The sequence below is a fragment of the Suricata suricatta genome, chromosome 4 (genome assembly GCF_006229205.1).
Source record: "Suricata suricatta isolate VVHF042 chromosome 4, meerkat_22Aug2017_6uvM2_HiC, whole genome shotgun sequence".
Classification (NCBI taxonomy): Eukaryota; Metazoa; Chordata; class Mammalia; order Carnivora; family Herpestidae; genus Suricata; species Suricata suricatta.
Genome location: NC_043703.1, coordinates 57,264,766 through 57,290,214, shown reverse-complemented (window position 1 = coordinate 57,290,214; position 25,449 = coordinate 57,264,766). Strand labels below are relative to the sequence as shown.

At 34.3% G+C, this 25,449-nt stretch overlaps 1 protein-coding gene across 7 annotated transcripts in view; it reads right to left on the bottom strand.

Annotated features, from left to right (window-relative positions):
• FNDC3A (fibronectin type III domain containing 3A) overlaps nt 1-25,449 on the bottom strand; it is a 136,796-nt gene that overhangs the window by 6,560 nt on the left and 104,787 nt on the right. For 6 of the 7 annotated variants that reach the window (XM_029936773.1, XM_029936772.1, XM_029936777.1 and 3 more), the window contains 18 exons: nt 24,065-24,222; nt 21,918-21,977; nt 20,292-20,430; nt 18,978-19,031; nt 15,500-15,624; nt 14,955-15,129; nt 13,608-13,694; nt 11,395-11,533; nt 10,682-10,750; nt 9,733-9,851; nt 8,167-8,272; nt 7,904-8,079; nt 6,288-6,401; nt 5,210-5,359; nt 4,831-5,114; nt 4,520-4,732; nt 2,101-2,267; nt 142-269 (listed from right to left, as the gene is read on the bottom strand). In XM_029936773.1, the coding sequence (XP_029792633.1) occupies nt 142-269; nt 2,101-2,267; nt 4,520-4,732; nt 4,831-5,114; nt 5,210-5,359; nt 6,288-6,401; nt 7,904-8,079; nt 8,167-8,272; nt 9,733-9,851; nt 10,682-10,750; nt 11,395-11,533; nt 13,608-13,694; nt 14,955-15,129; nt 15,500-15,624; nt 18,978-19,031; nt 20,292-20,430; nt 21,918-21,977; nt 24,065-24,222 (2,463 nt within the window). The remainder of the gene's footprint in view (nt 1-141; nt 270-2,100; nt 2,268-4,519; nt 4,733-4,830; nt 5,115-5,209; nt 5,360-6,287; nt 6,402-7,903; nt 8,080-8,166; nt 8,273-9,732; nt 9,852-10,681; nt 10,751-11,394; nt 11,534-13,607; nt 13,695-14,954; nt 15,130-15,499; nt 15,625-18,977; nt 19,032-20,291; nt 20,431-21,917; nt 21,978-24,064; nt 24,223-25,449) is intronic. The other variant, XM_029936775.1, reaches the window with a different exon arrangement.

Sequence of the window (25,449 nt, the reverse complement as noted above, 5' to 3'; positions counted from 1 at the left end):
AGTTACTAATCTTTGGAACACAGTAAGTACTAAACAAATGTTTTTTAATTAGGAAGATAAAGACAGTCAAATCTTACACTGCAACTGCATTAAAATGAGAAATAAAAATAAGTATCCACAGAATTACATCTTAGCACATACCTGTTTAAATTCTGAATCTTTTCCCAACATAACTTGAAGACTGTAAATAACTGGATCACCTTTCATTGGCGGTAAACACTCCCATGTAATTTCACAAATGTGATCATTTATTTTCTCTATTTTGGGGGCTGTGGAGAACAAATACAAATAAAATCTGCTCTACTTGATTTTTAAGTGTCACACAGACACTTGTTTTAATCAAAATCAACAAACCTTTAAAACCCAGTTATATACTTAAATAAATATCAATGAATTTTTGAAATTTGCAGAGAAATGGTTAATAGTTCACTCTTATTATCTCCAAGTGCTACGATGGCCAGACCGACTGAAAGATCTGTTAAGGTAAGCACTGTTCCCACTGAGCTAAAAAGCCAACAGAGGGGTTATGGCAGTTCTAAAACAATGTCAATGATCCTTCTAAGAGCATAACTAGAACATGACATTTTGTAATTTAAGTAATCTCCTAAGAGAGTAAGTTGAAAAACAGTCCTAAGTTGTTTGACATAAAACTGCTTCACTCAATGCTGGGATACCAAGGGTTAAAATCAGTTATCTTCTTAAGGCTAGTAAACACTAAACTGGATGAGAGAATAGACAAATGACTCAGTTAAACTCCATCAACATTATTAGAAAGATATTCAAGAACAGTCCTGCTAACTATGGATCTGCTTAACAAATGACATATTTCAAGTACACAATCCAGGAACCTGTACTAGAAGTCATTGTGATTTGTCCTTTGTGTCCAGGAATGTTAGTGATTTTGGCTAAATACATAAAATGCACTATTTGCCAGGGTCATTTTATTTTTTAAATGTTATTTTGAGAGAGAGAGAATGAGAGCAAGCGAGCAGGGGAGGGGCAGAGAGAGGGAGAGAGAAAAAAACCATGCAGGCTCCATGCTCTCAGTCCAGACACAGGGCTTGATCCCACAAACGGTGAGATCATGACCTGAGCTGAAATCAAGAGTCAGATGCACAACTGACAGAGCCACTCAGACACCCCAGCCAAGGTCATTTTAAAATAAGAACCCTTCTAGGGGCTCCTGGGTGGCTCTGTCAGTTGATGTCTGACTCTTGATTTCAGCTCAGGTCATAATCCCAGGCTCATGAGATCAAGCACCCTGTTGAGCTCTGTGCTGAGTATGGATCCTGCTTAAGATTCTTTCTCCCTCTGTCCCTTTCCCCGGCTCATTCTCTCTCTCTCTCTCTCAAAAAAAACAAAAACAAAAACAAAAACAAAAAACCCCTCTAAAATTAATTTCAAAAATATTTGTATATACAGGTGAATGTGTATAAAAGTTCAAGTTAACTTGGGGCGCCTGGGTGGCTCAGTCATTTGAGCGTCTGACTTCAGCTCAGGTCATGATCTCAGTTTGTGGGTTCAAGCCCCACACTGGGCTCTGTGTCAACAGTGTGGAGCCTACTTCAGGTTCTGTGTTTCCCTCTCTCTCTTTACCATTCCCCTGCCTGTGCTCTGTCTCTCTCTCTCAAAAATGAATAAACATTTAAAAATAATTCAAATTAATTAAGAATGTATTTATGTGTTGCTTAATAGACAACCTGGCTCTCTCCCTGAAATACAAATGAATGAAACAGTAACAACTCAAAACAATTCGTTTGTGATTTTTTTCTTAAAACTTTAAAAAAATGTTTACTTATATTTGAGAGAGAGAGAAAGAGACAGTGCACAAGTGGTGGAGGGGCAGAAAGAGGGGGAGACACAGAATCTGAAGCAGGCTCAGATCCCGACATGGGACTTGAACTAACAAACTGTGAGATCATGACCTGACCTGAAGTAGGATGTTCAACCAACTGAGCCACCCAGGGCCCCTATAATTTTTTTTTTAATAATTTATGTTGGATACATATTGGACAATAAATTATAATAATGGCACTTAAAACTATAAAAATCCATTTAAAATTAATTATTAAAAAAATAATTTGAAGATGTATAACTTACCTTTCAAGGCAGCTGGGACAGATTTTGGAGTAGTAAAAATATATTCTTGAGAGAGAGGACCTTCCCCTGCTTCATTACAAGCTTGAATACAGAACTTATAGGCTGTTGACTCAGTAAGTCTTTGTACTTTGTATGTATGACATGGACCTCTATATAAGGATACAAACCTAAAATGGAAATGACTCTTATTAAAAATAAACCTTGACTACATTATGAAAACTTTTTAAAAACTACTAAAAAAAGTAGAGTTGGGACATTATTTAGAAATATAAATTACTCATAGACTTTAATGTCACTCCAAATAAATCTCTATATATTTTTTCATCAGATGATGAAAATCACAGGATTGGTAAACTTCCTAATTTGACATAGTTTCCTGAAAATTTACCGTTAAATTTTGTGTCCAGTCTTTGTTAACTTTTCAGGTTTCTGGTATAGCTTTGTTTCTTATTGCCATCTTTTAATGTTTATACATTTTTAAAGATACTCAGAACACCACAATTTTCATTAGAGTCTTAGGTGTGTAATTTATTATAAAAAAGAGAATCTTCATTTCCCAGGTATAATTTTAGCTGATTGGTGATGCTTTCTGGAGATTTATATAGCAGTATGAGAAAATATATAATTTGCCATAAATTATCCACTTGAACTGTTCAATAGAAAGTTTAACATCATATATGTCATCTGTAAGTTCAATGTTCCCCAATATTTTTGATTAGCTGTTTTAAAATTTTTGGAAATTGGGGAATGAATAATGGAATGCTCACACAGTTTTAAATGGAATGCAGTCAAGGGTAACAATGAAGAAATAGTTAATGACCTGAAATAACAGTATTTCTAAGAAGCAGTAATTAGATAAGCCTGGCCTTTTGAGTCTCCCAATTTTTTTTTTAAAGGATAGGGAAAAAAAGAGTTGCAACCATTATCGGAAAAGCAAAACAATGGTAAAACCTATAGTGAGGAAACAGCTGAAATAGCATTCTGATACTATCCCAGAGCAAATGTAAATACTTGTGAAAAATCAAAGGTAAAGAGTATAAATAAAAACATTAAATTGATTTATTAAATTTATGTAATAAACTTAAAATATTATAAAAAGTTTAAATATTTTCCACAGCAGCAGCCATACTCACACCCGACAATTCTCTAGATGCTAAATATTAACTAAGCTTAACATTCTATAATAGAATATAGCCTCATAATAATAGAAATCTTCTACTGTATTTCCAACAAACACTAATTAGATCTGTTTCCAGGAAACCTTCTTGCATTACCCCAATGGACTGTAAATGCTAGAAAGGGTATGAAACTAATTTAAAGATTATTACCCAATGATAATAACATACATTAAAAATAAATGGTTATACCAAAAATGTATGGCAAGGCAATGAACCTCTTTCTAGAGATAGGGCTTTACAAATCTACAAACAATTCTGCCAAGAACAAAGGCTAACTAACATTCATAGAGGCACAGATTTCTGAAAATGGTTAGTACTGTTTGTTCTTTGTAATGCCCTTACTGGATATACAGTATTTTAATTCTGTATGTTATTTTAAATGTAAGAAGTCTTTGAGAGTACTTAGGTACATGCACCATGAATATTCCATTACTGAATATCTGACTAAGATACAAACACAACACAAAAAACAAAGTGGGAAAACCTTGGGAAAAACTACTTCTAGTACTCTGAATCTATCAGATATACAAATTGTTTCTTATAAACCAAGTGAAAAGCAAAATTTGAATTCTTAAAATATTACAGTATATGGCACTGTTTACATGGGATATAATAATGTTAATAAACAGCATCAGATTTGCATTTGAATAATTTATATTACAAATATTTTGAGTAACATTATAATTCAAACGCATGATTTAATGGGATAATATATGGCATGGATATAATGAAAATATAAAGGATGGCAGCATAGACAAGAACCTGAGTGGCGAGGGTACTGGGAAATAATTGGGAGTCTAACCAAGATCTGACAGTAAGGAAACGAACTGTACTGACTCAGTGTGAAGGCCCTGTGACAGGGGTGTGGAAGAAAGTGAGGTATTATCTGGGCCCTCAAGGATCTCAGAGGCCTTAACTCAATGAATCTACTGTTAAAACTGCCTCTCCTGGAAATAAGTGTTGAAGAGCTGGTTTTATAGCAAAGATTACGTGAAAGAGTAGATGTGTTAGAGCCAAAGAAGAGCCAATTTAATTTTTCTCTCAGTATCCCACTCACAAGTTATAAACAGGAAATCTTCATTATATCCTCTGGTGTTGTGAAAATAGCACATTTAATATTATTTCTTATCAGAATTCTAACCTTGTTTTTAAAAATTTATTTTGTTTACCTCTACTGTTTATTGAAATTTATATACGTAAGACCTAAGAAACTATATAAAGAAGCAATTACAAACACCTACCTTCCGTTCTTATCCTCCATCTGAAGGTGGTACTGAATACAATCCGTTGACAGTGATTTTGGGGTTCCTTCTCCCCATTTCAGCTTAAGGTTCTGGTGGCTGAAGGCAACACATTCCAGACGAGGTGGATCAGGAGGGAGAGGCTTAGTTTTTAATTTTATCATGTGGCTGAAAGGGCCAGCTCCAAGGCTATTCAAGGCTTGAATCCGTATTCTAAATGCCACATTAAGGGAAAAAAATTTGGTTACGATTATTCTATTTAGAGATTCTCTCTGGTCTAGGCAAAAATTAACATAGTTTTTAGAGTGTACCTGTATGTTGTATCTGGTTGCAAATTGTCTATAATATAGTTTGTAACCTTTCCTACTGTCAAGGGCTGTTTATCTCCAAAGTCGATGCTGTAGGCAAGGATTTCTGAACCATGGTCACAAGGCTTTTCCCAGCTTATTGCAAGGCATGTAGAAGGTGAATAATGAGGATTTTCTATATCATCATCACTTATTTCTTGAAGACAAGTCACAATAGCAGGAACTGATGGTGGAGTCATACAGGCTACTACTTCACTGAAAGGGCCTGCACCCACAACACTCAGAGCCTACAAATTAACAGAGTTGTAAGTTAAAAAAGACATGACCATCAAAATGCTCAGAGAACACAAAACTCTGGCTAGAGTAACCTGACCACCTTTACCTGGACTCTGCAATAATAGGTAGCTGCTGGTGAAAGTCCTTTTAATTCATAGCTGAGACCAGGCCCACAGTAACACATCTGCATACTTCCTTCAACGCCTCCCCATTCCAATCGATATTCAGTGACATCTGTTCCGTTACTCAAAGGGATCTTTAAATTAAAAAGGAAAATGTCTTAAGTCTTAACACTGCCTAGTTTTTGGGCACAAATGTTCTTTCCCTGTGCATATCAACAACTGAATTGCTTTTGAATTTCTTTAAAATGTTCAAGTAGAATTAAAACTGTTCAATATTATATTTTTATTCATTAAGGTCACCTGAATTTAAGATTGGTAAAAAAATATAACTTTGTTTTCAATTATAAGTAGAAATATGACTGAATTACTTTAGAAAGAGAATTTTAAGGTAAGTATACTTCAAAATAATTCTATTAAGTAATATAAATATTAAATCATGTAAGGACATTTTCTTTGTTAAATTTCAAAGGAAACTGAAAATGTAATTATCATTACTGATTACTACTGTACATAATAAACATAGTGGAGATAATAAGTTTAAGAGAAATAGTATTATACTAATCCCTATGAACATTTGTTCTGAACATTAAGCTCACCAGTGGCTAAGTATCTCAGTAATGAGACAAAGCCTTTGAAAAAATACAAAGCACATCATGAACAAGAAACCATGTACTTATAATGCAAATATACCTTACTTAAATACCGCAAAAAAAAAAAATTTCACTTTTTACCTAATGAACTTAAAATAGGGCTTACAGTTTGCATGACTTAGAAAGTGAAATGAATAGTATCTCAGGGCACCTGGGTGGCTGGGTCGGTCAAGTTTCTGACTCTTCAGCTCAGCTCATGATCTCATGGTTTGTGGGTTCAAGCCCCACGCTGGGCTCTGAATTGACAATGAGGAGCCTGCTTGGGATTCTCTCTTCCTCTCTTTTTCTGCCCCTCCTTCACTCTCACTCTCAAAATAAATGAATAAACTTAAAAAAAATGAATAGTATCTCTATTCTTTTATATGAGCTATTCTAATCACTAAAGAAAGTAAGTCAATGGGAATTATAATACCTCCCAATTCACTTGTGCACAAGTTGCAGATCTGCATGTAACTTGAGGGGGCTTGCACTGATCTGGTGGTCCAGGGGCTGTAGTAATATCACATTTTTCTGAAAATGGTCCAAACTAGAAAAACAAACATAACCAGCATTTTCATTTTTCATCCAGTGATTGCACAGCTCTCTATAAATATTCACATACATAAATAAGTGCACAATCTCTCTCCTTCAAGACTGACTGGTCATAAGAGAACTCTAAAAGCATTCATAGAAAGGAAAAAGATTTAATGATTATGGAAGTGACTATGTTGGGTATTTTTTTAAAGTTTCGTTTATTATACTTTTTTCTCTTGTTCTTTTTCTTTTTTCCTTCATGACTGGTTTTTCTAAGAAGGGCAGGGCATTAGGGAATTAGATACATGGATAAGTCAGAAGAAATTATAAGGAGTGAAGGAAAGGATACCAATTAAAGGCATGCAAGATGGTAGGCATACATTATATCTTAACATTTAGAATAGCTTTTTTTTTTTTTTTTTTTTTTTTAGAATAGCTTTAGAAAGGGTATATAATGTATATTCTCTGGAAATGCAGAAAGCAAATTGTTTAAGATGATTGTCACAAATTCTCAGAATCCTGAAAATATAGATTAAGTATGTATTAAAGATGTTATCCCAGTGTACTCAGCCTTGTGGGGCTGACGATGATGACTTCAGACCGGACACAATGACTTATGTATGAACTGCCAACAAACTAATGACAAAAGAAATTTTAAGATAAGTTTACAGATACAGATATTGAATTTAGTTGGAGAATGGGATGTAAACTATAGTAAAGTTCACTAACATCAAATAATGGGAGGAGAGAGACTTGTCAATTTAGTTTTGTGAAATTATAATTATAGAATAAGGAAACATAATGTTATTCAACTAAGGCAAGAAACTACTGCTCTGTCCTGAGAGAATCTGTTTTAATGCAAAGATGAGAATTTCCCCTGGTTGAGTGGAAAGGGCTTTGGCTCTGGAGTCTGACAACCCTGAATCTGTGGCTTATCCCTGTCACTTCTTATTTGTGTGACTCTGGGCAAGATATTTAGCTTTTCTGAGCCCTAGCCTCCTAGCTGTAGAATGGAGAGATCACCTGTTTTGTCCACTTTATGGAGCTGTACATGTACATAGAGAATACTTTATAAAAAGCTACATAAATCTAGAAATGCTTAAAATATAAGTTATTTTTTCTTTAGACAAAAAAAATGAATCATAATTAGTAGCCAAATGAAAGTAAATGCTGCATAGAACCAGCCTCAAAAAACTTAACTACCCAAAGTATTTCATCTACTGGTTTTGTTTTTACTCTTTAACTTATTAATAAACCCGACTAGCACCACTTGAAAGTCAAACTTCAACCCAGCTAAAGTCCCAAGAGTCACAAATTATAAATGGAGTTTGAAAATATTGAGATTCTGTAACAATAATCACAAATACAGACCTGTTATTTATCAATATAGGCTTATTAAAAACTGTAAACTTTGGAGTTGCATGTTAAAAGCAAAATGGCTAACTAATGGGTGCAATTATATATGTTCTATGAAATACTGCTGTGATTACAATCCAATCAGCAGAGTCTTCCTACCCCCATCTTGTTAGCTGCATGCAGTCTGAAGCTGTAAGTCCTTCCAGGAAGAAGGCTGCTCACTGTACATTCTACTTCAGAACCTTGGTAGACTTCTCTGGGTTCATCTTTTTCTGCAGGAGACATTTCCACACCATAGCAGAAAATGGGTGATCCACCATCAACCAGAGGGGGTCCTAAAAGTAGAAAGATTTATGCAATTTAACAAAAGGAATATATTTAGTACTAACTCAATTATAATTCATTACCAAAACAAGAATTACCCCATCGTAACTGTATTTCTCTTGCTTTGGGTCTACCCTGTAATCTGGGAGGGAGGCATGGGCCAGGTGGCACAGCTGGAGTCTGCACAAGTAAAGATTCAGATACCTGCCAAAACAAAAGCAATAACAAAACAAAAATGCCCCAATCAGAATGCTTTTGTTAAAGAAAAATAACATGAACACAAAGACTGCATCAATAATTTGAAATTCCACTGGACTATCAATTGAAAAGGAATAAAGTCCTAAATAAAATAAAAGCCCAATTAAATCATTAAAACTCTAGTTTTTTATTAACAAAGACACATATTATGTGACTACTATATAAAGAGAGTTACCAGAAAAAACAAAAGACTCTTCTTTTTCATCTTTCGATAATTACAATAATAATAACAAAAAATAACCTCTGATACAACCTAATGGACTAATAAAGATTATTTTTGATCTTGTCCAAATGGATCCACAAATCTCTTCTAAGGATGTTTTCATATTCTGTAAATACTGTTTGCCATGTTTTCAGGAGGTTTAGACTATTTTGGTTACTTTACCATATACTGTATTTTTAACCTAAATACCAATATACATATACATATAAAATCTTTCCCTTTTCCTCTCCATATAAAAATAATTAAACAATCAGGTTAACTTTTCCAAGAGCTTGGTATCTTTCCAGGTATTTGGTATTATCTTAGTTTCAATGTTATTTATAAAACACGTGTCATTTAGTTTTATTTTAAATGACTTCTCTTAAAAATTCTGACACACACTCACTACCATATCCTTATCTGCACTGTATTAAGGTTTATACTTAATATTCTTTCCAAACATAAATATTTGGTCATAACTTATTTAGATAAGTATCCTATATGAGAATGCTATTATCACTTTATTAGAAAATTAGGGCTCTTTTGGGGGTGGGATTTGTTCTTTTTAATCCTGAAGATTTTATTAGATAAAATGAAACAATTGGATTCCAAGCCTGTTGGGTAGGACTTGCACTCAATTTGATAATACTTGCATTTTGTTGAAAATTCATTTTTTAAAAAGGTAGCTTCACTGCATTAAATTCCATTTGAAAAGTAATAAATTGTTAATGCTCCACGAACCCATTCTTGGTCCACTCCTATTAAAAAACATACTTCTCCAGAGTTTTAAAAATATCTCCTATATAATCAATGGCATACTTTAAGTCCATTTAGACTAGTGGATCTCTAATAATAAAAATAATTGCCAACTTTTTCTGAAGTAATTACTAGAATCTGTGTTTAAATAGTAAATGATATGGTTTGTCCTGGCTATCGAACATCATCCTAAAATTTACCTTTATAAATTTTTCTGCAATATTTTTGTATATTGTATATTGTTCCAAAGCTAAACATCAAACAATAGATATTCATGGAATACGGATTATGAGCCATGTACTATTTTAGAATATTCTGAGCACTGTAAAAGTAATCACCGAAATTACAGAAATTACTTTGGATACATTTCAATATTTGAGGTGGTATCTGGTGATTCTATCTTATTTGACCCAAACTTGAAGAAAAAGAATCTAGATGTAAGTATTACCGCACTCTGTCCTCCATCACTGATGCAATAAACTCGTAAACGATAGAAACAGCCTGGATTTAGTCGATCACAAAGATGTTCCCTAGTAGCTCCGCTGTATATCATATCCCATTTGTTTCCTGTAAGGTGAAGAATTATGTTCAATCAGTTATGAGGTAATGTTTAACGCCTGGGTATCATGGACACGGCAGGTATCCTAGCTTCACCATGTAGTGTTTATGTAATTTGTCAGAAACAATTTAAGCTTGTTTTGAGTTTCCTAGAAATGATCTAATTTTCTTTATGTGTGTAGCTTCCTAGACAAATCTGCATGGCTTTGTTGAAATGAAATATCTCTCTAACTCTGTTACAGACTTTGGTTTACCTTGATAATTTACTTTTAATTAAGCATTTTAAGTGTGTTTACTGTCCCAGTAATAACATTATAACACACAAAGAGTAGAAAGAACCAATACCATAGGAAGCTTAGTCTTAATTAAAAGACATTCTTATTATTTTGCAGGAAGTAGTTCATTTCACAGAAATAAGGACTGTTAAATGTGTTATTCAAAAATTAAGTTCACGAGGCACAGAACATATTACTAAAACTAGTATAATGTAAGTTAAATTTTAGAAGTTGATTTTTTCTGACATGTCTGGTTATAGATCTCTAAATCTAACTGAAACTTCAGAAAGCTTTAGATATACTGGAGCTGAGTAAGGCAAACTAATTAGAAAGAAATAAAATGTAAATGTAATAATATAGGTATATAGCATTCTTACATTTGATTCACTCTATTTCTAGAGATTATAACCTAAAGTGGATTATAACAGGAAAATTTCTAACTGCTATAAACAAAGGAGAAAAATGAAGAGTGAAAGAAAACAGATCACATAAAATGTAAAGAGATGAAGAGTAGAGGCAGAGTGGTATAAATGTATTCTATTAATTTTTAATAGTTATTCTTACCATTAGTACCTTCTGCCATCTCCACTACATATTTATTGATGGCTGCACCTCCATTGTCTTTTGGTGGGTCTATCCAAAGAAGTAAAACTGGTGTTAGGCAAAATACACAGTTAAAAATGACAGAAAATCCTAATAAGTGGAATACCAAACCTAAGATTGATTAAAAAATAAAAAGAACCACCTGCAGTGCTTTTTAAAATTAATACCAGTATCTCATTATCACTTTTGCATTAAACAGTATATAAGCAGGTGTTTAATTATGTTTTCAAGTTTTATTTATTTAAGGTTAAGTTTTCTCTACACCTAACACGGGGCTCAAACTGACAACCCCAAAATCAAGAGTCATATACTCTTGTGACTGAGCCTGCCAGGCATCCCAACAAATGTTTGCTTTAAGTGAGTATGCGATTTTCATTTCTCATGAGAGCCAGGATGACCCAGGTGACTTCAGCTAAAATTTCAGAAATCATTCATTTCACACAGAGCTACCACTGCTCAAAGTCCTACCACAGGTCCCAAGTTCTTCCTCTATCAAATATGAACTTTGTGTGAGTGTAAAATTTTCTACAAAAAATATCCTCAAACAATGAATGATTCTCACATTTCCGACTGAGCTTGCCTGAGCTAACAAATTTACTCAACTATCTTAAAAATTATAATATTCAAATCATTTTAATCAAACATAAAAGTAATATATAATATGCGTATCTTACCCCAAGTTATTTTAAAACTGTGTGAATGTATCTTTCCTTTAACTGATGGCTTCATAGGTACACCTGGTTTATCAGGGCACGTACTAAATTCTACTACTTCACTTGGGTTACTTTTACCTTCTGAGTTGTAAGCAATAACCTGTGATGAGAACACAAAGGCATAAAATACTTAATATTTGATATCTAATGATATTGGCTTACTGAACAAAGCAATGAGAGATAAATAAGCTTAATCAAATGATAAAGTAAAAGTTTTCACACTGTGATGGCTTATTTATGTGAGAATTGCTTGTCTACAACAGGGACTCAGCATATATGAAGAATATACAGGTATAATCTCCTTTGAGAGCGAGTTCTGGGGATACAAGTGGAAGTCTATAACATTTTGATACTAAACAAGAGTCATCACAGGAACAATCTATAATCTGATGATACTTGATGAGCTTGATTTTTGTGTTCTTTTACTAATCTTTGGGTTTTAAAAAGATGTTCACAAATTCTCTGAATTTCCTTTATTCAAAAGATAAAGGCTAATTTTTCTTTCCTTAGAATTGTGCTTAATGATTTGCCTCTAATACAATGTAGCAGAAATCACAGTGTAGCTTCATTACAGAGAAGCCCATTTGGTGAGGAACTGAAGCCTCTGACCAACAGTCAGAGAGGAAATGAGGGCTAATAACAACACTTTAGTGAACTTGGGAGCAAATCCAGCCTTAGCCAAGGCTTCAGGTGATTGGAGCCCTAGCTAGCATCTTGACTGCAACTTCACATAAACCCTGTATCAGAATCACCCAGCTAATAAGCTGGTCCTGAATTCCTGCCCTCCAGGAACTATGAGAAAATAAATGCCCGTTTCTTCAAGCTACTAAATTGTACAGCAATATAAGTCATAAGTATTTTTATATTTGACTTTAGAACCGTTAAGGTCTTTATAATTTGGTAAGTTATTAAAATTCTTAGAATTCTACTATCATGTACACACATGCAAAACCAAATTACATTCATGCATACATATAGTTCCTAGCTCTGTACATTGAGAGGTTGCCATGAGTAGCAAAACCATATAGCATTAAGTATACTTACTACTCAAATTTTGGCTTCTAAATACCACTGTCCACTAAAGGGACCCAGGTGCTTTGAGAAATGACCAATTCCAATGTTGAAGAAGGACTGGAGAATGGAATCATGTGCCAGAATGAAAGGCTCAAAGAATGACTGGGGGGGAGGGGGATTTCTAAAGAATGTTAGTCAGCTCAGAGGAGTTCCCAAATGTGAAACCATGTGAGCCTCATAATTGATAATCATAGTAACAAAATATAACCCACTCAATTAACAGGAATCCATGAGTTCATACTGACATATAGGAGAAGAGGAAGCTTTTCTTTATAGTATAATGCCAACTAATAAATGTGGAAAGAATGATAGAACTAAAAAATCACCACTTGGCAACCACTAATCATAGTAATAATTGATTCAGGCAAAAATTATCAATGGGTGTTAAAACTAGTAGGTGAAAGTGATAAAAAACAAAGTGTTTACATAGTATTTACAAAATACTTATTACAAAGGGAAAAAGAATCACCTTACAGTGAATAAACATAGTAGATATAACCTTTGACTACCAGTAATGGGACAAATGGAAACTGTGTACCACTTTATATAATATACCAAGAAAATAATAGCATTACTTTTTCTGATACCCCTGACAAAAAAGCATGTTTTGAATGTTTAACAACATCCACCTTAAAACATTTTTTAATGTTTATTTTTGAGAGAGAGAGAGAGAGTGAGCAAGCGAGCAGGGGAAGGGCAGAGAGAGACGGAGATACAGGGGCAGAGATAGAGACAAAGAATCTGAAGCAGGCTCCAGGCTTTGAGCTGTCAGCAGAAAGCTCAATGCAGGGTTTAAACTCATGAACTGTGAGATCATGACCTGAGCCAGAGTCGGATGCTTAACCAACTGAGCCAAGTAGGCACCCAACATCCACATTTAGAAGATGTTTACATTATACAAACAAAAGTCCCATAAAACATTAAAATTGTTTTGAATTTAAATATATATACAGTTTGACAACCAATGTTACATAGTAAGAAAGTAAAGCAGTAATGCTTATTATTTTAGATTTAAAACAAAAGAAGTGAGGTATGCACTTGGCTTTAAAACAAAAGAACAGTAAGAACAAACAAATCTTTTAAAGACTTTCAAAGCTTACCTTAAATTTATACTTTGTACTACGTCTGAGATTCTTTACTGTGTAAGCAAGGTCTTCTCCATCATACTTAGGCTTAAAACCATATCCCTGGAAAGAAAAAAATAAGCCTTTCTTAGATATCTAACAGCAGAAATATGGGGAATAACAAATATGTAAAAAGACCCAGGTCGTCTTCATCTTCTGTGTACAATGTGATTAATGCTCTGTTAAATGTATTCCTCACCTTGATACTTTTATCTTAAATAGGCAAATCCAGAAATGCTAGTGAATGTTTGTAGGATGAAGGAGACCTCATGTTCAGTAAATACAGTAACCAAGAGACGATCTTTGTGCTGAGGGTAAAGTCAGAGCCTATGGTAACTTTACCATCAGTAAGTATATCCCTAGAACTAACAATTTCCTAGACAGATGTTGCAAGAGCTAAAAAGAACTATAACTAACATATTTAAACTTGTCCTAAACACACAGCTATGTTTAAATGAATCAATGAATGGTTGGTGTGCCAGCAAGTGGGGACATCACTTAGGCTTTGGACTGCTATTTACGGCTTCAGTAACAATAGCACACTACTTTCCCAATGTCATTTAAATTTTAAGTTGATATATAGTTCACATGCTATAAAATTCCAATTTTAAAGTATGAAATTCAATCATTGTAGTATATTTACAAGGTTGTGCAGCCATTATTGAATTCCTAATTCCACAATAAAGCCTGCATTTTATTTTTTGGTTAGCAGTCACTTCCCCTCTTTTCTCATCCATTAATATACTTTGTCTCTATGGATGTGCCTATATCCATAATAAATGGAATTACACAATATGTGGTCTTTGTGACTAGTTCTTTTACTTAACAATGTTTTCAAGGTTCATTTATGTTGTGGGATGTACTCAATTCCTTTATATGGCTAAATGGACAAGTCACTGGAAACTACATTCTGGCTGCACTATATAATCTTATAATCTCTTTTCAAATCTTCTGTGGTGTTTGGGAAAGCAGTATATGAACATAGCTGGAAAACGTGGACACATTATTTCCTTATTTTTTAGAGCTGCTTAGGCTAAAAGGCTGTGGTGATCTTTCCCTCTATTTCCCCTAAACTGTACATATTTAAAATGCAATCTACGCTGTTCCTAGGCACAAACGTGCACACAAACATACATAAAAAACAAAACCCACTCCTATACATCAAGAAAACAAAAGACTGAGTTCTTTCTCACTCCTCAATATTCCTCAACAATAACCAACCAAGGATTCCGGCACTATTTTGGCACTATTTACTTATCAGGATTAATGCCACAGTGAAATATGTTTTAAACACTTTTACTTAAAATATATATTCATACTTACTGAAGTTTCTTCCTCCATCTCTAAAATGTAAGAAATTCCTTCATCTGATGGTGTTCCTGAGGGCTTACTCCATTGTAAGGATAACCAAGTAACACCAGCCTTAGTTAATACAGGACTTGCTGGCATAGAAGGGGCACAGCCTGAAGTGTAATATAAGACTTCTTCACTAAAACCACTGTTGAAACAAATGGTTTTTAAAAATGAATGAAAAAAAGATTGTTTTTATAGCTAAAGAACTCATTTCTGATAAAAGATTTTTTTTTGAAAGTGACAATTTTTGATAACTAACTATCAAACCAAGTAATATACCTTGGTTTTGATAATATTTTTATGGTAAACAGATCATATACCTAAAAAGTGAGTTAATATTTTTTTAAAACTGCAATTTATGTAACTAACACATTATCTTATAGCTTTTGCTAGGCTAGTAATACATCTTTACCAACATAGTGATAAACTAGAGCAGAATTTTTAGTAGTTAATTTGGACTCTGAATAATTTATATAAGTTGACTAATAATATATTTACATTAAAATGTATCTTACCTTGTGCCATATTCATTTTTGGCCGACAGTCTAAATTTACAACCCATTGCTGGTGACAGTTTAGTAATTTTAAATTGTTTCTGTAAGCCTGTGTAACACTGACAAAATTCTCCATTTCCTTTTCCCTAAAAAAAAAGGGCTGATTATTATATATTTAAAAAATGACTATTATATATCATGTACATTATTGTAAAAAAATAAATCCACATCACTTTGTCCTTGAAGGACAGTAATATTAGCTAGTGTACATTTTAAGTCATCTTTGTTACATGAACATTATAGATCTCAAGAGAAAGTTGAGGTAACACACATCTTTTTTAAGAAGTTTTTTTTTTTATTTTTAATTTTAGAACGAAAATGTGAATGGGAGAGAGGAAAGTATGCAGCTCAGCACAACTATAGAGTTTTAGAAATATAGGATGCTACATAAAATGGAGAAGTTTCTTATTCTCCACCCATATTTCTTTATTGGGTTGGCAGAGTTAAAGGGTGGCTTAGGGTGATTTCTGCCTCAAAGAAAACCTTCAGTCTATATCTGGCATCTTCACTGTGCTCTCCTATTTTAATGGTGTTTACAGTTGATTCTACTAAGTTGTCTAAATAGAAAATCGTATCATCTGTAAATAAGGATAATTTTGTCCCCCCAGCCTTGCCACTATATGGCTGTACCTCTTGTTTTAGTTCTAAATCATATGGCATTAATACTAAATAAAGGAAGGAACTGGCAACTTTTGAGTTGTTTCTGCTTTGACTGAAATGTTTAAAAAAATGTTTTAATGTTTGTTTATTTTATGGGGGGTGGGGCACACAGAGAGGGAGACACAGAATCTGAAGCAGGCTCCAGGCTCTGAGCTGTCAGCACAGAGCCCAGCGTGGGGCTTGAACTTACGAATCATGAGATCATAACCTGAGCAGAAGTTGGCTGCTTAACTGACTGAGCCACCCAGGTGCCCCTGAAATGCTTTTATTGTTTAGTGATGGTACTTCACTTAATACAAAAATAACTGTTAGGTAAGGAATTATCTTTTTATTCCTAATTTGAATTTTAACTGAGATAAGTGCTAAATTGTATCAAATATCTTTTCATAATTTATCAATGTATGTATTGTCTTCCAAATTACTATGATACACCAATAGATTTCCTAATTCTCTTTTAAAACTTCTGGAATAAAATCTACTTGTTTGTGCCTCATTACTCATAATATAGGCATGTTATGCTGGTGCACCTCACTTCATCATGCTTCACAGATACTTAAATCTGGTTTGTGGCAACCCTACATCCAACAAGTCTACTGGTGCCATTTTTCCAATAGCACTTGCTCACTTTGTGTCTCTGTGTCACATCTGGTAATTTTTATAATATTTCAAACTTTCTAATTATTATTTGTTATAGTGATTCATAGGAAGAGGTCAAAATATAGACATTAACAGGAGTTCAGCAGAAGCTGATCCCAACCCTCATGGATGACTTTGAGATTTTAAGACTTCAGTGGAGGAAGTAACAGCACGTATGGTGGAAACAGCAAGACAACTAGAATTAGAAGTGTGGAGCCTGAAGATGTGACTCAGTTGCTGCAATCTCATGATAAAACTTGAGGTGATGAGGAGCTGCTTCGTATGGATAAGCAAAGAAAGTTTCTTGAGATGTAATCTACTCCTGGTGAAGATGCTGTGAAGATTGTTGAAATGACAACAAAGGATTCAGAATTTTACATAAACTTAGTTGACAGGGCAGCAGCAGGGTTTGGAGAGACTGACTGCAGTTGTGAAAGTTTTAGTGTTGGTAAAATGTTATCAAACGGCATCCTACCTGCTATAGAGAAATTGTTCATGAAAAGAAGGGTCTGTCTTTGCAGCAAAACACATTGTTGTCTTCTTTTGCTTAAAAGAAATTGTGATGGCCACCCAACCTTCAGCAACCACTACTCTGATCAGTAGTATCAGGAGCCATCAACATTGTGGCAAGACCCTCCAGGAGCAAAAAGATTTACTCATTGAAAGCTCAGATGATGGGTAGCAATTTTTAGCAATAAAATTTATTTATTTACTTGAAAGAGAGTGGGCAAGTGTGCAAGTGGTAGAGGGAGAAAAAGAATCTTAGGCAGGCTCCATGATCAGTGCCAGAGCCCAGTGCAGGGCTTTATCTCATGACCCTGAGATCATAATGGGAGCTGAAATCAAGAGTCAGACACTTAACCTACTGAGCCACCCAAGTGCCCCAGCAATAAAGTAGTTTTAGTTTTTTAGTTTATTTATTTTGAGAGAGCACGCATGAGCAAGGGAGAGGAAGAAAGAGAGAGACAGAAAGAGAGAGAGAGGGAGGCAGGCAGGAATTCAGGGAGAGAAAGAATCCAAAGCAGGCTCAGTGCTCTCAGTGGAGAGCCTGATGTGGTTGATGTGGTGCTCAATCCTGAGAACTGATGAGATCATAACCTGAGCCAAAACCAAGAATTGGATGCTGAACAGAATGAGCCACCCAAGTGCACCTTTAAATTATATGCATTGTTTTTAAAAGACATAATGCCAATGCACATTTAATAGACTACAATATAGTGTATATATAACATTTATATATACCAGAAAACCAAAAAATTCATGTGACTTGCTTTATTGAGATATTTGCTTTATTGTATTTGGCTGGAACTGAATCTGCAGTATCTCCAAGGTATGTCTGCATACTGCTGAATTCCCAAATTATTAATGAAATGTCTTCTACTCCCTCTGTCCACTCCTCTTAGCCACAGAAAAGCAGCAGGGCAAGAGAGAACATGAGAAATGACAGTAAAACAAAATACTAAACAATAAAGCTCAGTATGTACAGATGTTATTTAGTTAAAGTTCTTGAGATACAGCGATCATCCTGTATTATCTAGGTGGACCCTAAATGGAAGTATCTAAGTGTCTTTTTTAGAGGGAAAGGACAGTAGAAGAAAAAGGCCATGTGATAATGACAGCAGGGGTAGAAAAGGCTATCTCTCAGATGTAGCCGGGACTCATGGTAATAACCCAGTAACGAAGAGAGTCTCCAGACGCTACAAAACTCAAGAAAATGGATTCTCCTCTAGAATCCCTGGGAGCAGCATGGCTATAGTGACATCTTGATTTTGACTCCAGTGAAAGCCATTTTGGATTTCTGGCTTCCAGAATTATAAGAGAATAAATATTTGTGGTAATTTGTTAAAGTAGCCACAGTAAACGATTACACATTGCCTTTAAGGCTGATGTGAAAAAAAATATTCCTTCATCAAGGTAATTACCCAAGTGACAACTTTGAGGGTTTTAAGCCAAAAACAAAAAACAAAATTAAACATAGGGAGTCCAGTCAGTAATGTTTTCTAAGAACACCATTTATTCAGTCATGCTCTACCAAAATCATTCATAATGTTTTTAAAGAGGAAAAAACTATTATAACAAATTATTTCTGCTTGAGGATATACACATAATTTTCACCTAATTTAAAAAGATTCAATTTACTTACCTCATCCCATTCTAAAGTAAAGCTTTGGATTTTAGAACCATTGTCACTAGGTGCCTAAAAGAAATACCAAAAAACAAAATGTGTACAAATTAGTACTTTTTTATAAAAGATACTGTGATGATCTAATCTGGGGAATTGATTGTGTTACAGATATTCTCTGTGACTTAACTCCAGAAAAACTGCACAGAGAATAGATACCTATGTATTTATAACCCCACAATCCTTTTAAATACAAGGAAAGAAAACAAAGCAAGAGTGTAAGCTCCAAATTTTCAAAATCTTTCAGAAAGAAAGCTAGCCCTGAGTTTTATTATTTGGGTAAAAGCAGATAATTAAATCAACATGAGCGGTTATTTTTCTCTTTGCAAATCAATGGTTGCTAATGAGTGGTATTCCCTTCCGGGGGATGTTCAGAAATTTTGTTGTGGGTGTTTCTGACCATCACAATAATGGCAGAAGGAGGAAAGGCTAACTTTTAGGGGTAGGGATCAAGGATGCCAATAGTTCTGCACAGCATGGGGCAATAAGCACAATGAAAAACTGTTCTTTTTCTAGGACTTCTGAATGTCTTCCTAGACATCCCATGTAGGTGAAATATCTGTTTATAATTATCAGAGCCTAGAACCTTATTCCATTCTACAAGGTATTTTTTCTATAGTTTTAAATTACTGGATTTTCCCAAAATATATCTACTCTGCAATTTGAGAAAGACTGTACTTAAATCTGTTCAGAAATTTACTACGACTCGTGTATCATTTCAGCAAATTATGTCTCCAATGACAATGCTTTGTGTGGTATCTGAATTACCAATTCTCCCTGTGGTATATATCTACTTAATTATATCTCCTTGTGCAGGTGGGCCTAAACGTTTATGTATTAACATATATATTATTCTACAAAAATGCAGAGTATTTAAATGGAATATTCCTTTAAGCCATCATACTGATATTTTTCAAACTCTGAGTCTAGTTATCATGAACCTCATTTAAGGATAAAATTCAGGATATAAAGGCATTGTAATGAGCTTGAGAAGCACTGCTGAGACTCTCAATGTCATCCAATGTCCAATACAATAAGGACTGATAATTACATATGAATCTTTTCTGCTATATTTACATATCGTAAGAAAAGCCATTAGGAGTATTATTTAAAGATATAACAAATGCCCATTTACTGTATGTAAAGAAGAAGAGCAAGTTAGCTTAAAGTTCTTTTTTGTCTCAAAAAAGAAAAAGGCCCACAGCTGAAATTTAATATTAGTGGGGGTGAAGGGAGTAAACATCCAGTTGGAAATACTCTAAAGAATATTGTTACCTTCCATTGCAAAGTGAGTGAATTTTTGGTCCGATTGGCTATCCTTGGTGGATTAGGTATGTCAGGTTCACAGCTTAAGGTGGTAAAGCTTTCAGCTTCTGAAGGTGTTCCCTTTATAGAATTATATTCTGCCTGGACTCTATGGTGATAAAATAGATAATTTTAACCAGCAGAATCATTGTATACTACCTTCAACAGCCATCAACCTTTAAGTACTTGGAAATTAGTAAGGTGCCCTCTAAATAAATGTTCTATCAAGGAAACACAGGTGGAGTGCCTGGCTGACTCAGTTGGTGGCTTGATCTTGGTGGTGATGAATTCAAGCCTCATGTTGGGTATAGAGATTAATTTTTTTTTAATGTTTGTTTGTCTTTGAGAGAGAGAGAAACAGAGAGACAGAATGCGAGCAGGGGAGGGGGGCAGAGAGAGAGGGAGACACAGAATCCAAAGCAAGCACCAGGCTCTGAGCTGTCAGCACAGAGCCTGAGGGGGGGTCCCAACAAGGGACTATGAGATCATGACCTGAGCCGAAGTCGGACGCTTAACCTACTGAGCCACCCCCGTGCCCCAAAAATAAAGCTTTAAAAAAAGAAAATACATGCATTAGAAGTAAAAGATGGCCCTTAAAAAAAGAAAGACAGGATAGGATAGACCCTTGGCTTTCATCTTTTTTAATGCAACACAAGGAAACACATTTTAAATTGTGACAAAACTGGATGTGTGAAGTGTACTTTCTCATACACATACATGAAAGAAAAGAGTCCTGAGACCATATCCCTAAGGCTAATAAACATACTTTCCATTCTAGTTGATTATTTCATTAAAATAATGCTGAATATAATCCACAAAATGATTTAATAATAGTTGCAATCTACAGTTTGAAAAGTATTAGGGTTCATCCACAGAAAGTATAATTGAAGGCTTAATTTTATAGTTTAATAGGAATAATCCTAACCACAAATGCCTTTTTTTTAATGGAAGTGACTAACCAAGTATATATTAATAACTCCCAGTTGGGAAGGCTGAAAATGTTGGTAAATTGTAACTATGCAGAATAAAACAATATCTAAGTTACTTCTCAGTTAAATGTTGTGAATTTTTTTTAATTTTAAGTAATCTCTATACCCAATGCAAGGCTCGAACTTAACAACCCCTTGATCAAGAGTCACTCACTCACTGAGCCAGTCAATTGCCCCTAAATGTTGTGAAATTTTAAGAGTTTTAATATCCCAAACTCTTTCTGGAACAGGATGTGGTAAAAATATATGACCTACAAACCAAATATTATTTATGTTTCTGTTTTGTAAAAATTTCAAAAGCTGGGAGTTTTCCATGTGATAAATTAGATATGCAGACATATTATACTTATTATCTATATATTCATTCCACTCCAAAAATCTTACAAATAGGATGATAAACCTTTCAATATAACATTTAAATAAAATGTTTTTGGGTTTTTTTGGGGGGGGGAATATATTAATAATTGTACCAAAAGAAAAACCAAAGCCAACATATTCCATATTTTAAATCCAAAATTGATACTTATATTCTAGGCTTTTAATAAATCATTTTAAAAAACTACCTATATGCTATATCATATTAGAGCAATACACAGGAGTTCCTTACTTTGCATGGTAATCTGTAGCTGGCTTGAGATCATTTAAAGTGACACTTGTTTCTTCTCCTCTGGGGGGAAGAAAGGAACATATCACTGTCTGTTAAACAAGCATTTCTAGAACATTTACATTATGTACTACCATTTTTGGCAGTACTTTACCAACTGCTACCATATTCAAATTCGACTAATACAGCATTTGTGTAATAAAGATATGTACCAAACTTACGTATTTGCATATCACTTTAAAACAAAAAGGTGTCCTATGCAAATCAATTGTGTAAGCCAAACTTTTTTTTTGAGTATAGTCAGGAAAGATATTTAGTTTATTAAAAATATTTTAAAAATCATTACAGTTTCAATTATTTAAAAATCCATTTTGCACAACCAAAAAAAGTAACATATGTACTTCTGAAAGCAAAACCACCAAATTTTTACAAGGAGTATGCCACTACTGCATTTTACTAGAATGTAAAATGGAACCTTATTTAAAACATTACAGTTTAATGAGATTAGAAAAAAAGTGAATAATCTGAAGTATAGCATTTCACTTATGGCCACTATTATACTTTAACATTTCCAAATATAACGGCACAAATCTTAAAATAACCATTTGATATGATGACTTGTATATATGGTCAAAAACCCAGCCCGTTTTCCATCTGTTTTTATTTTTTATTTCTTTTAAATGATTTTTATTTATTTTTGAGAGACAGAGAGAGACAGTGCGAGCAGGGGAGGGTCAGAGAGAGAGGAAGACACTGAATCTGAAGCAGGCTCCAGGCTCTGAGCTAGCTGTCAGCACACAGCCCGACGCAGGGCTCGAACCCACGAACTGTGAGATCGTGACCTGAGCTGAGGTTGGACACTCAACCAACTGAGCCACCCAGGCGCCCCTCCATCTGTTTTTAAAAAAATCATTATTCTCTTTCCCATTTCCTTCAGCCAAGTCTCTCTCCTCTTGTTTTATGAGATCCTCCTCTATCTTTTCTCAAATCAAAAACAGGAAATATGAGAAAGAAAACTCTCCCCACTGAGGGAAGAACACTTAATGAATTGGGCAGTTTCAGTAGAATCATCGGAGAGACACTTAATTGGTCTTAATTGGTGACTAATGTCCCTCTTTTGTTCTCTGATCAGGCTGCAAATGGAAATAAATGCTTCATCTTAGCAAGTGCCTATAACTAACTGGAAACATCCATTTACATAAAAAGAAACCTCGATGTTGATGGTCCTTTATCTCTTATTTACCCCTTAGATAACTTTGTCTCTTTTAAGACATATGAATAGAATAACACAAGGAATCTCAATAGAGAAGAAGACAGGACATTTTTCTAACCCTCTGTTACTAGATGATATACACTGGAGCAGTTTCACTTTCCTCCTTCTGTTAGCTATTTTTTGAAACAATACCAAAAAAGCTATGTGTCCAGTGTTCTATGTTAATTATGATCATTCAAATGACTAACTCATCTCCTTTACTATCTTTCCAGTGCTTAAATTATAATAATCAACTTCACTCTTTACTTTTTTATTAGAATAAGCAAAATAAGCAATTTCTATATGAAAAAGGACAAAAAATTATTTTACAACTGTCAGTCATAAATGTTACATTTTAAGTTAATGACTCTAGAGCTTCTTGATGTATAATAACACTTTTGAACCAAGGAAAGAGAACTATGGTAGGCTTTCAACATATGATTATTAACATACCAATATATAAATAAGGAACAATGATACTAAATTCATTTTATAATAGGGCATTAGCTTGACATATAAGAATTAAAGCCAACTTCTTAGAGGAGCATTACAAGATTTCATAAGTTCATAATATAAGAGTTCTCCATTTCTGATCTGGGCTTCTACTACTAAAATTTATAATTATGTCTCAGGAATATGTGAATAGTGAAACATTTATTAGGGAGCCTATTGAAAAATACTAAAGCTGAATGTGGGCAAGGAAAGCAATTATTCCAAGTGTAGACAGATGTGTACGAGCTGGCATGTGGACTACATACATTGACATCAGTATCATTTGTCAAGTTATAGCTTCAAAATGAAAGCATCAGGAGAGAAAAGCAGAACAAAATTAGCATTAAGCTCTTTATGATAAACCCCTGACTTACACAATGGGAGGGAGTAAAACATAAATACTTACGCATATACACTTTTGTATTTCCCATCTTTCCCAGTACTCGAGACCAGAATATCGTAACTATAGAGCTCTGGCACAGCAGTCTTATCTGTTTCGCCATTTATGAAACTGGAAGGAGGTGACCAGGTAAGTACTACTGTCCTTGACTGGATGTCTGAGGCCTGCAAAAATATAATATTTAGAGCTGTCTGAAACAACTGTAATGTGTAAAAGGAATAGTGAAAAATCTAATGAGGGTTCAAGATTAAACAAAATATATCTGTATCTACATATATAAAATGGCTCACAAATAGAAGCCTGTCCATTTGTAGAGGAGATTTAATTTGTTGTGAAAAAGTAAATGGGTTCAATAAAAAAGTCTAAGGACCATTATAGGCCACTTAAAACTATTAGTGTAAACACCATATACAGTCAAAAAAGAATGGGGAAAAAAGTCCACTCTTGCATTTGAAAAGATTCATTTCCTCAATTTAGAAAGCTTCATATGGAGCACCAGGATTGCTCAGTTGAGCAACTGACTCTCGATTTTGGCTCAGATCATGTTCCCAGGGTAGTGGGTCTTAGACTCGCATCAGGCTCTGTGGAACCTGAGATCTCTTTCTCTCTCCCTCTCCCTGACCTGCCCTGCCCCCGCTCTCTTTCTGCCCCTCTCCTCTGCTTGTGACCCTTGCTTTTAATTAAAAAAATAAAAATAAAGTGTCTTACAATAAGAAAAAGATAAACTCAAGAAAAATGAGCAAAGGACATGAACTGACTAAAGAAATACAAATATAAATAGATAATCTAACAAATGATCTATAAAGGCAGTCACAATTAAATAAGTATAAATTAAAACAAGACACTATCTTTCACCCAACAGACTGGGAAGATCAAAACGTAATACGTCCACTGTGTTACGGTAAGGGTTGACAGAAATGGGTTGAAGTATATGTACAGTGTTATATTAGTTTCAGGTGTATAATACGTGAGATTCAACAATTTTATACATATCTTTGTGCTCAGCATGGTAAGTATATTCCTTTTTTTTTTTAAGATTATATTTTCAAATAACTCTACACTCAATGTAGGGCTTGAACTCACAACTCCAAGACAAAGAGTTGCACGCTCCACCAACTGAGCCAGCCAAGCAACCCTGATAAATGTATTCTTAATCCCCTTTATTTTTTCACCCATCCCCACCTTCATTTCCCCTCTGGCAATCACTGCACCAGTTTGTTCTCTGTATTTAAGAGTCTGTTTTTTGGTCTCTTATTTTTTCATCTGTTTTGTTTCTTAAATTCCACATAGGAGTAGAATCATTGTGACAGGTGTAAAGTGGTATCTCATACTGGTATAGTCCCAATAGTTTAATTTTGCTTTTGTTGCCTTGCCTACGAGACATATATAGA